A 17,357-nucleotide genomic window follows, 5' to 3' on the forward strand; every position below is an offset into this window, starting at 1 on the left:
TAGAGGCCAAACTAGAGGAATATCTCAATTTAAATTAACATTAATTTAGTAGCAGAGAGGCTCACAACAAGTCATAGCAGGGATATCCCTTAAAGATATGTTGCCTTTCTAAATGTTTTTTAAATATTTTTTTATGGAGGGACAGACAGTATAGGCTGACAGGAAATGGGGAGAGAGACCCGGGTTCGATTCACCAGGTGTTATACACACTGTCTGAGTATCAGTATATTATAATGAGTGTAATAAACGTTATTCGGTGGGGGGGGGTTTGATTGATTGACATTTTGTATTCACTTATTCACAGTATGTAGAAATGGGTACTTTTCAAAAGAAAGCACAAGTCTATAGTCTATACACAAGTCTATAGTCTATACACAAACTGCTACAAGGCCGAATCTGGGTTGCACCTGGTTTGCTGAACTCCCTCTGGAGTAAAAGTAATTAGACTAAAAGTAATTCTATAGCTAAAACTAAAAGTATTTGTTGTACTGCTTGGGTCTCTTCTATACTGACCTTTACCTATAACTTGTATATTTGTTTTATTTGTATAAATTGTCAATATATTTAGTCTTATACTTTTATTCATCATATAGCTTTGCTTTTATTCTATTTAACTTTTATATAGTTTGTCAGTGAAAGAAGGTATAGTTGACCGACAGTTTCCGCCACAGTTTATAGTCGAGGAAAAACATATATATCTCTACAGTATATTAATCATCAAGTATCAAGTTGAATACTGTGTGTGGTGTGTGTGTGTGTGTGTGTGTGCGTGCGGTGCGCGGACTGTGGCGTGCGTGCATATATACCTCATTCTCGTGGCTGCTGGAGCCGATGTTGAGCATGGCATAGGACTGTTGGGGGCGCTGTTGTTGTTGGCGGACATGAGCTGCTCCGTGCGCATGTGGGGGGAGTGCAGGGTGGGCGGGGGGGCCGAGGCCGGGCCCCCCCCACCCCCACCACCCGGGGGGGGAGGGGGGGAGGGCTGACACACGCCCCCCGCCACCGCGTTGACCGTCTGTGCACACACAGAGAGAGAGAGAGAGAGAGAGAGAAGAGAGACACCATCAGAGTGTTTATGGCTGTCCCACATTTTGCAACCAATTTTTTTCACCCAATTTCACCCAATGTATTCCTGGCGCTACACTTTCTCTGCCAACCTGGGTGAGGGGCAGCGGACTGACCTCATGCTTCCTTCTATGCATGAGGAGTCCAAGCTGCTTCTTTCACCTGAAAGGGGGACTGGGAGTTTCCCTCGGCCGACAGACGTAGGTGCGTGGAAGGAACACGTTATTCCGACCAGTTCACTTTCCCCTTCCATCAGGCGTCCCCACGGCTGGCCAGGGGAGGCACTATAGAGACCTATAGAGTACTGCTGTTTTTTGTAGGGTATACCTACTACCCTATAGGGGGACACGGGGAGAACATGCAACTCCACACGGAAAAGCCCTTTCGCCAACCCCTGGGGGTTTAATGGGCACTGATGACGCGCGGTTGGAGAGAACACACCCCCACTAGCTCACCAGGCTCTGTCTCAGCCATTAAATCAAAGACTATATACTTTGACACACAGACACCACAGACAGACAGACAGACAGACAGACAGACAGACATGTACCTGTCTGGTGGCGTGGGTGGTAGACAGGTATTCCTTCACCTGCTGTCTCTGAGACTGACGGATGTGATAGTCCTGTTGGATTCTCCAGGTGGGTCTGCACCTGTACTCGCGCGCACTTGCGCACAGCGCACGCGCACACACACACACACACACACACACACACACACACACACAGACACACACACACACACGTAAAAGTCGGGAATTCATTAATTTAGTACAAAATATATCAGAGAGCTCTTCAACAGCGGCTGAGCGGAGTCGGTGCTGGTCTATCATATTATAGTATATAGTTTAAATGTATATTTTCATCATATAGATATTCCACTGTTACGTTCTTACGTAGCTTACGAATGTTTCATGATAAATGCCTTTATACATGTGACGTATTCCCATGCTTGTTGTCCGTGCTTAACGTAAGTCGCTTTGCCAAATTCCTAAATTGTAAATTGAAACAAAAAAAAAAATGGATGCTTCAGTAATAGTAATCTCCCTGCATCCGTCTGGCAAGACAAGTAAGTATATATATACCGCTATTGCCATAACCACCAGCCAATAGATGCTTCGTAAAACAAACACCACCCAATTAGAGTTGACACGACAGTTTCAGCAAATTACAGATTTAATTCCGTCTAAGTGCCGCAGGGTAAACAATCAGTCAACGCGGCGTCTTAACTAGCAACCTCAACGGATCGGAGGAGCGACAGAGTCCGTGTCGGGGTGACAGAGAATAAAAAAAGGTCAGGATTTAAATAGTCACATAGTGCCAAGTACACAGACGTGTTCGTTAGCGTGTGTGTGTGCGTGTGTGTGCGTGTGCGTGTGTGTTTGTGTGTGAATATGATCTGTGCGCATTTAATGGCAGAGAAGCCAAGTTGTGACAGCTGACATAAACACACTTGATTGGCTGTCAACTCCATGACCTGATGACTTCATCTTCATCAGACAGACAGATAAAAAACACATTTTGCGCTTGAAGGGGGTGGATTTGGGTCTGTATCGAAAAAAAAAAAATGAAATGCGCAATGTGGGGTGTGGAAACCCATTTCTAATTAAAAACCCCATTTCGGGGGGCGGAAATACCCCTTTTGGAGTTTTATAAATGATGTTGTAATTTAAGCTATTGAAAAATAGCAGATCTACAAGCTCATGTGTGATGTGGATACATTTAATTTAGACACTCTCAATCAGGATCCTATCCTGTTGATGATCATGTTGTTGTATTGTATTATTTCCGTTTTTTTGTGCAGTCTGTGTTTTTATTTCTTTACACTGCCCCCCTTTTTGCCAACTTGTAGACTTTTGTACTGTTCTTTATGAACTTTAATCTTTTAAATCAACGACCTCTTCCTATACATGCAGGAAAGGATTCCAAATAAGCCAGCTGGCTTCTTTCCCTCCTTCCTTGCATTGTATTTTTGTTCTTGATATGTTATTGTCTATTTTTTGTACTACACATGCTAAATAAATAAACCTAAAACCTAGATCGGTGAATATATATTATTATTACTCTCCAAAAACACCTCGGAAACGGATGAGGGGAGACTAGTAGTCAATAGGCATGTAACGATATATCGTATATCGATATATATCGATATTAATCCCGACGATATGAATCGATTAATTGAAATAAAATAAACGATAAAAAAATATTTTATTTTTTTGGGGGGGTCTAGTGTGTGATGTGAGATGTGAGCTTTAGTCGTATTCCATCATATATTCAAGTGCTTTTGGAGAGAAATGATAGTCACTTTCAGTAGTAGAGCACTGTAGAGTGTGTGTCTGTGACTGTAGAGGGGAGCTGTGTGTGTCTGTGACTGTAGAGGGGAGCTGTGTGCGTCTGTGACTGTAGAGGGGAGCTGTGTGTGTCTGTGACTGTAGAGGGGAGCTGTGTGTGTCTGTGACTGTAGAGGGGAGCCTGTGTGTGTCTGTGACTGTAGAGGGGAGCTGTGTGTGTCTGTGACTGTAGAGGGGAGCTGTGTGTGTCTATGACTGTAGAGGGGAGCTGTGTGTGTCTGTGACTGTAGAGGGGAGCTGTGTGTGTCTGTGACTGTAGAGGGGAGCTGTGTGTGTCTGTGACTGTAGAGGGGAGCTGTGTGTGTCTGTGACTGTAGAGGGGAGCTGTGTGTGTCTGTGACTGTAGAGGGGAGCTGTGTGTGTCTGTGACTGTAGAGGGGAGCTGTGTGTGTCTGTGACTGTAGAGGGGAGCTGTGTGTGTCTGTGACTGTAGAGGGGAGCTGTGTGTGTCTGTGACTGTAGAGGGAGCTGTGTGTGTCTGTGACTGTAGAGGGGAGCTGTGTGTGTGTCTGTGACTGTAGAGGGGAGCTGTGTGTGTCTGTGACTGTAGAGGGGAGCTGTGTTGTCTGTGACTGTATAGGGGAGCTGTGTGTGTCTGTGACTGTAGAGGGGAGCTGTGTGTGTCTGTGACTGTAGAGGGGAGCTGTGTGCGTCTGTGACTGTAGAGGGGAGCTGTGTGTCTGTGACTGTAGAGGGGAGCTGCGTGTGTCTGTGACTGTAGAGGGGAGCTGTGTGTGTCTGTGACTGTAGAGGGGAGCTGTGCGTGTCTGTGACTGTAGAGGGGAGCTGTGTGTGTCTGTGACTGTAGAGGGGAGCTGTGTGCGTCTGTGACTGTAGAGGGGAGCTGTGTGTGTCTGTGACTGTAGAGGGGAGCTGTGTGTGTCTGTGACTGTGCCCAGGTGATGATGGTCGTTGATGCTCATCAAGGAAGGAATGTTTCTGCACTGTCAAAAGTAATGCTATACTTCTTTTGCAATGTAGTTAAATAAACAATCTCAAGGGGGGAAGATAAATTATATAAAATAATAAAAATTAAAATAAATCTTCCTAATAAACCCCAGGAAATGACATCTGTCCACAAATAAATCACAGGATCTACTGAATGTGAAGGAGGCCTACTGGGGGGGAAGCCACACTGTGTGTCATAGGCTCAATATGTCAGTTTGACACATTCAGTAGATCTCGTGATGTTTTGTGGGCCAGATGTAATTTCCTGGGGTTTATTAGGACTATAGTAAATAATAAAAAAAAAAAATCTCCATAATATTTTGTAAAATAATACATATTTAGCACCATGCTCGAATCCTGCCGCCCCCCCCCCTGTACAAAAACAGCTAAAATCCCTAAAATGAAAGAAAGCGGCAAATGAAAAAAATATATAACACTCATATTTAACTTTCTCTAATGACATCCTAAAACATGAACCTTGGTTGAAAAAAAACTAAAGTTGTCCTTTAAATAAAAAGAACGTTTTTGCTACTCACAAAAACAAAGGCGGGTCGCGTCAATAGAAAGCCTACTGTACTTTCCTTAGTGGACGCACTCTGAGCCCCCCCACCACACGTATAAACTGTACTTTTTGGCCAAAAAGGGATTTTGTTTCCACCTGGAAAAAAATACTTTTATTTACTCCACTGCGCCTTCTACCGATATTGCCCAGAGAATATTTTTCTTCCGGTGAAAAAATATCCCTTTCTGGCCAAAAAGTAGGAGTTTATACGTGTGGTGGGTATAGCAAAAACGTTATTTTTATTTAGGCTAAAGAGGAGAGGCTGGTCTGCATTCATGCGAGTGGCGGAAGTTGAGAGTAACACATAGCTCTAAATGAAACACATTAGAGCTATGGACCAGAGCTATATATCAACCTATAGCGGTATTTAGGCCACGTATTTAAAGGGCTCCAAATGTGTGAGAGCACACATGACATGAACACACACACACACACACACACACACACAAACACACACACTCTCTCTCTCTCTCTCTCTCTCTCTCACCTCTCTCTCTCTCTCTCTCTCTCTCTCTCTCTCTCTCTCTCTCTCTCTCTCTCTCTCTCTCTCTCTCTCTCTCTCTCTCTCTCTCTCTCTCTCTAGGACGAGGAGATCGCACGCACATGCACACACACACACACACACACACACACACACACACACACACACACACACACACACACACACACACACACACACACACACACACACACACACACACACACACACACACACACACCACACACACACACACACACACACACACACACACACCTAAAAGACACATGGGTGGCAGCCGTCACAGATAAGCGGACACGGAGGCATGTGTGGATTGTGTGGAATCAGGACAAAATGTCACTTTGACACTATCTTTACCTGTCCCCATAGTCTGTGGTCTATCTTCTAGCCTTATCTGTCTGTCTATCTGTGTTTATCTATAGTATCTGCTGGCTGTCATGTCATGTCGGTCTGCCTGCCTGCCTGTCTCCAGGAAATGTAAGGTTCCTTCTTACAGTTTTTATCTCAAAGCATTTTTCAAGACATGTTTCAAAACATTTTCAGAAAGATTTTCTTTTTTTAAGTTTCAGATTTGTTTTTCCTATGCTCTCTCTCTCTCTCTCTCTCTCTCTCTCTCTCTCTCTTTCTCCGTCTCTCTCCCTCTCTCTCTCCCCCTTCCTAAGCACCTACATTTCTCTCTCTCTCTCTCTCTCTCTCTCTCTCTCTCTTGTGTACACGTGTGTGTGTATGCGTGTGTGTGTGTGTGTGTGTGTGTGTGGGGGGGGAAATTAACCCAAATCCTTCCTAAGCCCGTTTTAGCATGTCACCGCTTGTAACCTTTATGATTTAACGTTCCAAATAAACATTATCAATTAATTAATTAATTCATGATTACGAATGTATAATTTGACTAAATAGCCGATATTGATATCATACCAATATTATGTCACCGCATAAATATTAATTTCACCATCAACAAATATTTCATAATTAATTAATGAATTGATGTGCAAAGTTGTACATTATTTTCAGAAAAGTAATAATAGTAGCCACAAAAACGTGGAATGCCCTGACCCCCCATTCCCTCGACAAAATGCTCAATGATCACTGACATAGTTTTAAAAAACAGGACCCCATTCTTCCACATGGTACATAAAATAGTTCAAAATAGCTGATCTACAAGCTCACACCATGTCGAGGTATAGATTGGGCTATAGTTGAACTATTTTAAAAATGTTAAAAAAAATATTTTTGAATAGTTCAACTATATAGCCGATTATATGTACATTGACACGTTGAGAGCTTGTATAGATTTGTCTATAATTCAAAGGAGCGTTCAGTGATTTGGAGAAGAAAAAGAAACCCGGTCCGCGAAACCGGGTAAACAAGAGGTGCACGTGCACACGCTCTACAGTGGGGGAGTGCAACAGGCCAACAGTGCACGTGCACCACTCGATCATGATTGGAGGAAGGCCCCTCGCATCATGATTGGAGGAAGGCCCCTCTCATCATGATTGAGGAAGGCCCCTCTCATCATGATTGGAGAAGGCCCCTCTCATCATGATTGTATATATGAAGGCTTTGCCACCCAAAGCCCAAACCGAAACTAGTGGGTTTTTTTTTTTACCTCTGCAGGGTGCTCACTGGGACAGGGAGGAACTCCTTATATGGTCAGCACACTTTATAGTATAGGGAGGATTATCAAAAAAAAAAAAAAAAAAAAAAAGAAAGATATTTGAATGAAGTGAAATAACTGAATATATAACTTTATAACTATTCAAAAATGTAAAAAATGGCAAAAAAAGGCAAATAAGTTTAGGGATAAGGGGGTTTAGCATGGGTGAGAATAGAGCCCTATAAGTGTTTGACTGTAGTCTGTTTGCCGTTACCATCCATCTTCGACCGCTTATCCGTAGTCGCTTCGCGGGGAGCAACAGCTTAATAAGCAGAGATAGCTCCATAATTCCCTCTCCGGAGCAACATTATCCTGGGGGAATATCCTGCTTTATAGCTATTGAAAAATAGCAGATCTACAAGCTCATAGCGAGCTTGTAGGTCTGCTATTTTTGAAAAATCGAAGAACGACTGACATTTTTTTTTTTTTTAGAATCTGATCTCAGGTCAGAATGGGTTATATAATCAGACCATATAGTGTGTGTCCAGTAGTGGAAACCTGATATGAATCTGATCTCAGGTCAGTATATACCTTGAGCACGGCGACGGGGACCTGCATGCTCTGGAACTGCGGCGGGGGCGTGTTGATGGCGCTGGAGGGCCGCGCGGCGTGCGGCGCGGCCATGCGCGTCTGCATGTACTGCAGCGCGGCCGCGTTCTGCTGCTGCTGCTGCTGCCGCTCGCGCTGCTCCTCCTGTTGCAGCTGGTCTCGCATCAGCTGCAAACAGAGACACGGACGCAGACACGGACGCAGACACAGACACGGACACGGACACGGACACAGACACAGACACGGACGCAGACACAGACACAGACGCAGACGCAGACACAGACACAGACGCAGACACAGACACAGACACGCGCATACACACACATTAGTGTTAATGTGGAACCCATAGTTTTCTCACTCAACACTCGGTAAACAAACCAGCATATACAGTATATAAGTCTATATAGGCCGGGTATATAATCTGCACATTTATATCCATCGAAGGACTTTTTCATTTTTTACAAATTACAAGTAATAACAAGTCAAAAGTATAACGAACGGTTATACAGACCGTATGTCTGTATGTGTAGGCTACTATAAAAAATTGTCAAACCAAATTGTCAAATTCTAGAGGCAAACATTTTGAAAACGGACAATCTACAAGCTATCATTAATAACACTACTTAGTTGCAGTCCTAGTTGGAACCACAAGGGGGAAGACTCTTTAACCCATTCTGAACGGGAACCCATTTTGGTGTTAGCATCGTGTCGTGCTTTAGCTATTGAAAAATAGCAGATCTAGGTAGGTCTGCTATTTTTTTGAAAAATCGAAGAACGACTGACATTTTTATAGAATCTGATCTCGGGTCAGAATGGGTTATAATCAGACCAGCGTGTGTCCAACAGTGGAAACCTCGTACGAATCTGATCTCAGGTCAGAATGGGTTAAAATAATATAATGAATTCATACCTGCAAGCGCAGGCCGATGCGCGACGCCATGGCGGGGGGGCGAGGGGGGAGGGGGGGGCGAGACGACGTCAACCCACCGCAGTCCAGCCCGAGGAGAGGAGAGAGAACTGTGGGAGAGAGACACAGGGGGAGAGGGAGAGAGAGAGAGAGAGAGAGAGAGAGAGAGAGAGTTTAAGGGCCTTGAACAAAAAGGACGTCAAATGTCTCCGACCAGTAAAGAAGTCTTTGCTTACAGTGCGCGCGTACACACACACACACACACACACACACACACACGCACACACACACACACACACACACCTTTGATTGTTTTTGGGGGTGGTCAAACGTTCACTTTATACTTGACAACGTGCACGCTCATTATGTATACGTGCATTAACGTATATATATATATATATATATATATATATATATATATATATATATATATATATATATATATGCGTGACAATGCATGTGCATATACGTTCACATTCAAAGCTATAAAACGACAACATTAAATGTTATAACTGGGACTCATTATCACCACCCAAAATGATTTGTTAATTCCTTCACCAGCAGCTTTTTATTCATCGACTTGCTCTCTCTCTCTCTCTCTCTCTCTCCTCCATTGAAATGTGTTTTTATAGGTCCGTGAAGGAGCTATATATCAGATTAGCACATATAGAAAGGAGCAGAGCTAAATATCAGCCCCCTTGAATGTCAGCAATGTCCTCTTTAGATACAACACACAACAACAACAACACAACACAACAGCACATGGTTGTAACAGAAGCACAGAGGAGGAGGCCTAAAACTCTAATATTAGCCCTCAGCACTGTGCTATATGAGTGTCAACATGGCCCCTGAACACCAGTGTTGTTTTTGGCAGCAAGTTTTATATTTTAGTTTTAGTCATATATAGTCTTTGGAATAGTGTTAATTTAGTTTTTGTCACATTTTAGTCACCTGGAATGTGTTAGCTGTTAGTGCTATAGTCTAGTTTCAGTCGACCGAATGTCATGAGATTTTAAGTTGACTAAATCTACAGTTGATTTAGTCGACTGAAATGCATTTTGGCGGGCCTTGATGCCGTCGTAATGGCAGATTTTACATATGCTGAAAATAGCAGATCTACGAGCTTGTAGATCGGCTATTTTCAGCATGCAAACAAGTGTAAAATGACTTACACTCATGGATCTCTTGTCCACTATAAGTCCCTTCCTAACATTTTAGTCTAGTTTTTATTTGTTGACGAAATTGTCAGTATATTTAGTCTTAGTTTTAGTCGTCGTAGCTTAGTTTAATTTAGTTCCCATTTAGTTTTCGTCAGTGGAAAAAGGTAGTCGACGCATTTTTTCCGTCTTAGTTTCAGTCGACGAAAACAACACTGCTGTAGTACACAGGGGCGGAAAGTACATTTACTCAAGTACTGTACTAACTACTAAGGTACATTTACTGGAGTATTTCCAATTTCCAACACTTTTACTTGTATACTCCACTACACATCAGATCCAAATATTGTACTTTTACTCCACTAAACTAAACTTGAACTTATATGAGTTACTTCGTAGATATTGAACATTATTACAAAACACGCATTGACCACTTCATTTCGGGCCATTTGAAAATAGCCGATCTACAGTACAAGCTCACAATGTGTCACATTGCTTGTACAGTATACAGTACAAGAGCATTTCCATATTGCAGGATTGATACTTTTATGTGAGTAAAATAAATGTGAGTGTAGCTTCACGTGTAGCCCTGACTGTACAATAATGCGTGTCTACGTTCTAAAAACGTATCTTTAGATCTCTTGTCATATTACGGCATGTCAATAAAAAAAATGCAAATCTTTCCCCCTAAGACAGGCCTACAGTATAATATACTATACATTACATATTATGTCACGAGGAAAAGCGGAGAGAACGTCTGTTTCCGCTAGAAGACGGACCGATAATTAATAACTTGACGTTTAACCACTTTGAACCCCGACATCCCTATATTCTGGGGATATATAGGTTAAAATAGCAGATCTGCAAGCTCACACAACGCGTCACCACGGGACACGTTGTGAGCATGCAGATCTGCTATTTTATATCAAAGTATTCCGAGGCACACAACGCATATCACTTCACGATGCGTTAAGCTAAACTTGTGTGATATTTCTGCAATTTCTTTAAGTATATAAAATGTATAAAAATGCCAGTTAATTTATCGGTATACTGTAGTTCAGTTATTTTGCCATGTCTGCCCCTGTACACTATTTTATTAAAGAAACAAAAGGCAAAGAGAAATTTAATTTCTATTCATATTAAATGTTCCAAATGTCCAGCACCAAAAAACACAATTAAATCATTAATAATGTCAACAATTTGAGTGCCAATTATCGTCAACTTAACCTTCTGGACGGGATACCCCTTTTGGTGTTTTAACTAAGCATTATGCTATCCTTTAGCTATTGAAAAATAGCAGATCTACAAGCTCGTATAGCGTGAGCTTGTAGATCTGCATCCCCCCGTGTATTTTGAGGGGTGTGAGCCCCTCCTATGCACAGCTTTGTGTGTCTGTGTGTCTGTAACACTGAATGTGCTGATGTGAGATTGGCCGAGCACAAAATGATGATGTATGATGATAAGAGTGCCCCTCACTCTCCCCCCCCCCCCCACACACACACACACTGTACATTTTTCCCCTTGTTTACCCTTGTTTTACTGTATAATATGATGATTTCCTTTTTTTTTCTCCATTGACGTGCATATTTGTACGTCTTTAAATGTTTAAATGTTAAGTGCTTTTTTTCTGTTTTTTTATCCTCGTATAGCAGTTTTTGCATCGACCTGTACTTTCGTTTGAACTGTACCCATTCCACTAACCAATCAATCAATCAATCATTAAATCAATCAAGGGCTATTTGCTGTCGTGCATGAGCACTATAGTCCTAAAAAATGTAATTAAAAAATCCACATGATTTATATACTGTATACGTATATATACATTGAGGCCTTCAACAATACCAATACACACAACTCCTGGTTTCGGTGGGGGGGGGGGGGGGGGGGGGGGGTCCATCTTATATGGCACAAGACATTTCCAGACGGGGGTCTTCTGTGTCTGGGTGCACCCCCCCCCTCCATCTGGGTCCTAGTGTCCACCGTGCGCTCTCTCTCTCTCTGTGACTGTGTTAGAGGTCATGTGGGAGTCATGTGTGTGTCGTGTTGTGGCCTGATCATGTGATCACGTGAGCACCCGACCCCGACGAGGGGTGGGGGGGGGGGGGGGGGGGAGGGAAACACCCACCCACCCACCGCACGCAGGGCAAGCACCCTTCTTTAAAACAACCCCATGCACGCACACAGACACACACACACACACACACACACACACACACACACACACACACACACACACACACAGGGGAGTCCCATGGGTGCCAGACTATAGCCAGTATAGTTCCCCATTCTGCAGTGACAGTCATGTTCATCATCACCAATGCGTGACTTTGCTTTTTTGGTTCTAAATGTCGGTATATATTTAAAAGAACAATAATCTGAATTCCCCTGCATGTGGTCTATAATACAACCAGTGCTCCTTGAGGAGGGGGGGGGGGGGGGTCCAGGTGGTCCCCAGCTAAATGATGGAGAGTTGGTAACGGACCCCTTATCAAGGTCAAGGTCAAGGTAAACTTTATTGTCCACAAGGGAAATTTGTCTTGGGCTTTCACCCCAGCTACAGCCACACATAAAACATCAATGACAACACAAAATACATGTATTATTAAGCCATTTCTGGCGGGAACCCGGTTCGGTGTTTGAAGCATTATGTTATACTTTAGCCGTTGAAAAATAGCAGATCTATACAAGCTCGTAGCGCGCCTGCACTCGGTGGTGCGCTACGAGCTTGTATATAGGTCTGCTATTTTCGTGAAAATGTGGTGGAAATATTTGAATTATATATTTCAGAGCGAACGTTTTTTTAACTAGAATACTGTATTTGCTTCTGGGGGGGGGTCCCTGGGGGGGGGGGGTCCCTGGGGGGGGGGGGGGGGGTGGGTCCGTGGCCCAATAGAGATAATTCTGGGGGTCCTTGACATGAAAAGGGTTGAGCAACAACTGACATATAGAAACATGGGGTTTTTCAGAAAACTATTAGGATTTTAGAAGCCTTCTTTTTTTCTTCGAATCGCCATCAGTCCAAAATGGGTTAAGCATGAAATGAAACTCTCAGGAGTGAAATCATATTGTTAACCCATTCTGACCGGGCACCCATTTTGGTGTTTAGCATCATGTCATGCTTTAGCTATTGAAAAATAGCAGATCTACAAGCTCATATCGCGCCACCGAGTGGCGCGATACGAGCTTGTAGGTCTGCTATTTTTGAAAAATCGAAGAACAACTGACATTTTTAGAATCTGATCTCAGGTCAGAATGGGGTTAATCAGACCAGTGTGTGTCCAGTGGAAACCTCGTACGAATCTGATCTCAGGTCAGAATGGGTTAAACATCTGCATTACGGTCTATACACAATTGAGAGAATGAAGAATTGTTATTTGCCTGTTATCTCTCATAATGGCATACCAACAACAATGAAGCATGGAATTGTGGACACAATCCTATGCAACGACATTAACCTATTCTAGTCTTGTGGGTCTGAGAGTCTAAATGTCACCAAACGCTCAATAAATATTAGACCTTGATATAAACAGGGCTGGAAAGCACTGCTGTAGCTAGGCTATAGACACGCACGACCGAGCGACCGAGCGACCGAGCGACCGACCGACAGACAGACAGACAGACAGACAGACAGACAGACCGACAGACCGACAGACAGACAGACAGACAGACAGACAGACAGACAGACAGACAGACAGACAGACAGACAGACAGACAGACAGACAGACAGACAGACAGACAGACAGACAGACAGACAGACAGACAGACAGACAGACAGACAGACAGACAGACAGACAGACAGACAGACAGACAGACAGACAGACAGACAGACAGACAGACAGACAGACAGACAGACAGACAGACAGACAGACAGACAGACAGACAGACAGACAGACAGACAGACAGACAGACAGACAGACAGACAGACAGACAGACAGACAGACAGACAGACAGACAGACAGACAGACAGACAGACAGACAGACAGACAGACAGACAGACAGACAGACAGACAGACAGACAGACAGACAGACAGACAGACAGACAGACAGACAGACAGACAGACAGACAGACAGACAGACAGACAGACAGACAGACAGACAGACAGACAGACAGACAGACAGACAGACAGACAGACAGACAGACAGACAGACAGACAGACAGACAGACAGACAGACAGACAGACAGACAGACAGACAGACAGACAGACAGACAGACAGACAGACAGACAGACAGACAGACAGACAGACAGACAGACAGACAGACAGACAGACAGACAGACAGACAGACAGACAGACAGACAGACAGACAGACAGACAGAGACACTCCAGGCAGCGACAGAGACATCAGGGCTGTTTCTAATCAGCCAATCAGCACCAAGAGATTCTGCCTCTCTTCACACACACTGTCCATATAAGGAGAGAGAGACAGAGAGAGCGAGAGAGAGAGAGAGAGAGAGAGAGAGAGAGAGAGAGAGAGAGAGAGAGAGAGAGAGAGAGAGAGAGAGAGAGAGAGAGAGAGAGAGAGAGAGAGAGACATAGAGCTCTCATTGTGCTGTGAGGTACAATAAGAAGTACAGCTCCTATTGAGAAGGACTGAAGCAGCCTGTGTTGTCCCACGTGCGCGCATTTCATTCTCCCGAGGAGGCACGCACACACGCACGCACACACACAGCCCTGCTTTGTGTGCCCGAGAGGGCTGGTGCACGCGCACGCACACGCACACGCACACACACACACACACACACACACACACACACACACAGAGACTATAAGTAGAGATCTCTTTGACTTTGCAGGGAAGGATAAGCTGACTCCTGCACAACAACATGGCAACCATTTGTGCAGAACAGGCATGGAAAAAAGCAAACAAACAAGAAGCTAGTGTGTTTGTGGCTGCAAAAAGCGGTGCTGGTTGGTTGCACTAGTAGTGCAGTTGGTTCTCAGTGAGGGGTCTGCAGGGTGGAGACTGGGGTCCCAGGGGTCCTTGTTGAGGTGTCTATGGGTGGAGACTGGGGGGCCCAGGGGTCTTCTTTTTCTTTTTGTTTTTAGGAGGGGTCCCCCCCCACTGTGCCAACTAAATTGATCATTAATCAGGAACCAGATGGACCCTATAAAAAGGTCTGTAACTCTGAGAGTGTACACAAATGGAACCAAATGGACCCCTTAAAAGGTCTGTAACTCTGAGAGTGTACAAATGAAACCAAATGGACCCCTTAAAAGGTCTGTAACTCTGAGAGTGTACACAAATGGAACCAAATGGACCCCTTAAAAGGTCTGTAACTCTGAGAGTGTACAAATGAAACCAAATGGACCCCTTAAAAGGTCTGTATAACTCTGAGAGTGTACAAATGAAACCAAATGGACCCTTAACAAGGTCTGTAACTCTGAGAGTGTACACACAAATGGAACCCAACTTGGCTGCTACAATTGGTCGTTCACCCAATCCAAGCCATAAGGAACGTCTTAAGCACTATAAACCCCCATATGTGCCAGGACGTCATTTTGCGTCTTTTTATTTTATTTTTTTTACAATAGAAACGCTGGCACCTGGTCTGCGTTTCTATTGTGATGTATACTGGTAAATGGAATGGATTGTGTTAAAAAAAAAAGTGCTCTGAACAAAGTCCATAGACTTGGCTGCCATTATGATGTAATTTCCGAAAGTCAGACGTTATGGGACTCGGAGGTTCTATAAGTGTCCCTCAAAAAATGCACTATACACTATAGTGTCATGGCCATTAACTGCAGCTACTATGCTAGCATGCCGCTAAATAGTAACCATCCATCCATCCATCCATCCATCCATAGATATCCCATTCTGAACGGGAACCCATTCTGGTGTTGGCATCATGTTATGCTTTAGCTATTGAAAAATAGCAGATCTACAAGCTCATAGCGCGCCACCGAGTGGCGCGCTACGAGCTTGTAGGTCTGCTAATTTTTGAAAAATCGAAGAACGACTGACATTTTTTTAGAATCTAATCTCAGGTCAGAATGGGTTAATAATCAGACCAGTGTGTGTCCATGTGGAAACCTCGTATGAATCTGATCTCAGGTCAGAATGGGATATAGTACGCCACACAACACTGTAGGAATGTGCAACAGAGTATTTATAGAGCTTGACTAATGGGGCGATTACATCTCCAAACTCAACAGACTGCAGCGGAAATAATTCCACCGGAGGAGCTCTCCTATTGGCCACAGAGACCCACAGGAGCTCTGCTATTGGTCACAGAGACCATGCAGGGGAGCCCTGCTTATTGGATCACAGAGAGAAGATGGAGCTCTGCTATTGGTCACAGAGAGAAGAGGAGTTCTGCTATTGGTCACAGAGACCAGGGGAGCTCTCCTATATTGGCCACAGAGACCACAGGAGCTCTGCTATTGGTCACAGAGACCATGCAGGGGAGCTCTGCTTATTGAATCACAGAGAGAAGATGGAGCTCTGCTATTGGTCACAGAGAGAAGAGGAGCTCTGCTATTGGTCACAGAGACCTGCAGGGGAGCTCTGCTATTGGTCACAGAGAGAAGAGGGGCTCTGCTATTGGTCACATAGAGAAGAGGAGTTCTGCTATCAGTCACAGATACTAGAGTAGTTCTGCTATTGGTCACAGAGACCTGCAGGGGAGCTCTGTTATTGGTCACATATACAGTACCAGGGGAGCTCTGTTATTGGTCACATATACAGTACCAGGGGAGCTCTGTTATTGGTCAGTCCAGCGTAGCGGACCGGACGTAGAAACGCATGGCTTTGAACCTGAGGCCATGTACTGCACACACACACACACACACACACACACACACACACACACACACACACACACACACACACACACACACACACACACACACACACACACACACACACACACACACACACACACACACACACACCATGGTCCCTTCTCTGTCCCACTATCCCACACATCCAACGTTTTGTTTTATTCTCAAAATTACACTGAGTAAAATTAACCCATTCTGACCTGAGATCAGATTCTAAAAAAAATGTCTTCTACATCCCGACAGTTTTCTAAAAAAGCCATGTTTCTATGTCAGTCGTTCTTCGATTTGTCAAAAATAGCAGATCTACAAGCTCGTAGCGCGGCACTCGGTGCCGCGCTACGAGCTTGTAGATCTGCTATTTTTCTATAGCTATAAAGCATAACATAATGCTAACACCAAAAGGGGTTCCCGCCCCCGAAAATGGGTTAAACTAATTTTCAGTGTATACGAGTAATACAATGTCATATAGGAAAAACATCAGAAGATCAGGGGGAAAAAATCAAAAAGGTGTACATGTGAATTACATAAAAAGCTAAGACAATTAAATAAATAAAAAACGATCTAAAAACGGTTTGTGGGGGTGTGCTCACCAAGGTTTTAAAACGACTCAAGGGTACATACCAAAATGTGGTCAATTTGAATGCCGTTTTGCATTGCCACACAGAAGCCAAAAAGCAGATCTATATACCAAGTTTCAGAGTTAAACTTTTGGTATATATACCTTGAATTTGGGGGAAATCACTTTGACCGGGTGTGGTATAATAGGGTTCAGAGTCCCCATTTCAGGAAAGATGAGATAAAGTATTTATAGGACAAATCTCCAAGCATGGCTTCATTATACAATCTTTATACAAGTTTTTTCTCATGCCAATAAAGCGAAGTTGGATTG

At 43.8% G+C, this 17,357-nt stretch overlaps 1 protein-coding gene across 1 annotated transcript in view; it reads right to left on the reverse strand.

Moving 5' to 3' along the window:
- Positions 1-8,638, reverse strand: part of tfeb (transcription factor EB) — a gene marked incomplete at its 3' end in the record, with an annotated part of 11,336 nt that extends 2,698 nt beyond the window's left edge. Inside the window, 6 exon segments of the mRNA XM_080778672.1 lie at positions 807-844; positions 847-1,015; positions 1,616-1,687; positions 1,689-1,715; positions 7,607-7,792; positions 8,535-8,638. Of these exon segments, the coding sequence (XP_080634798.1) occupies positions 807-844; positions 847-1,015; positions 1,616-1,687; positions 1,689-1,715; positions 7,607-7,792; positions 8,535-8,564 (522 nt within the window). The 5' untranslated portion in view covers positions 8,565-8,638.
- Between the last annotated feature and the right edge of the window lie 8,719 nt (positions 8,639-17,357).

Source organism: Protomyctophum bolini (genome assembly GCF_963924005.1).
Source record: "Protomyctophum bolini genome assembly, chromosome: 2".
In the NCBI taxonomy this organism is placed as follows: domain Eukaryota; kingdom Metazoa; phylum Chordata; class Actinopteri; order Myctophiformes; family Myctophidae; genus Protomyctophum; species Protomyctophum bolini.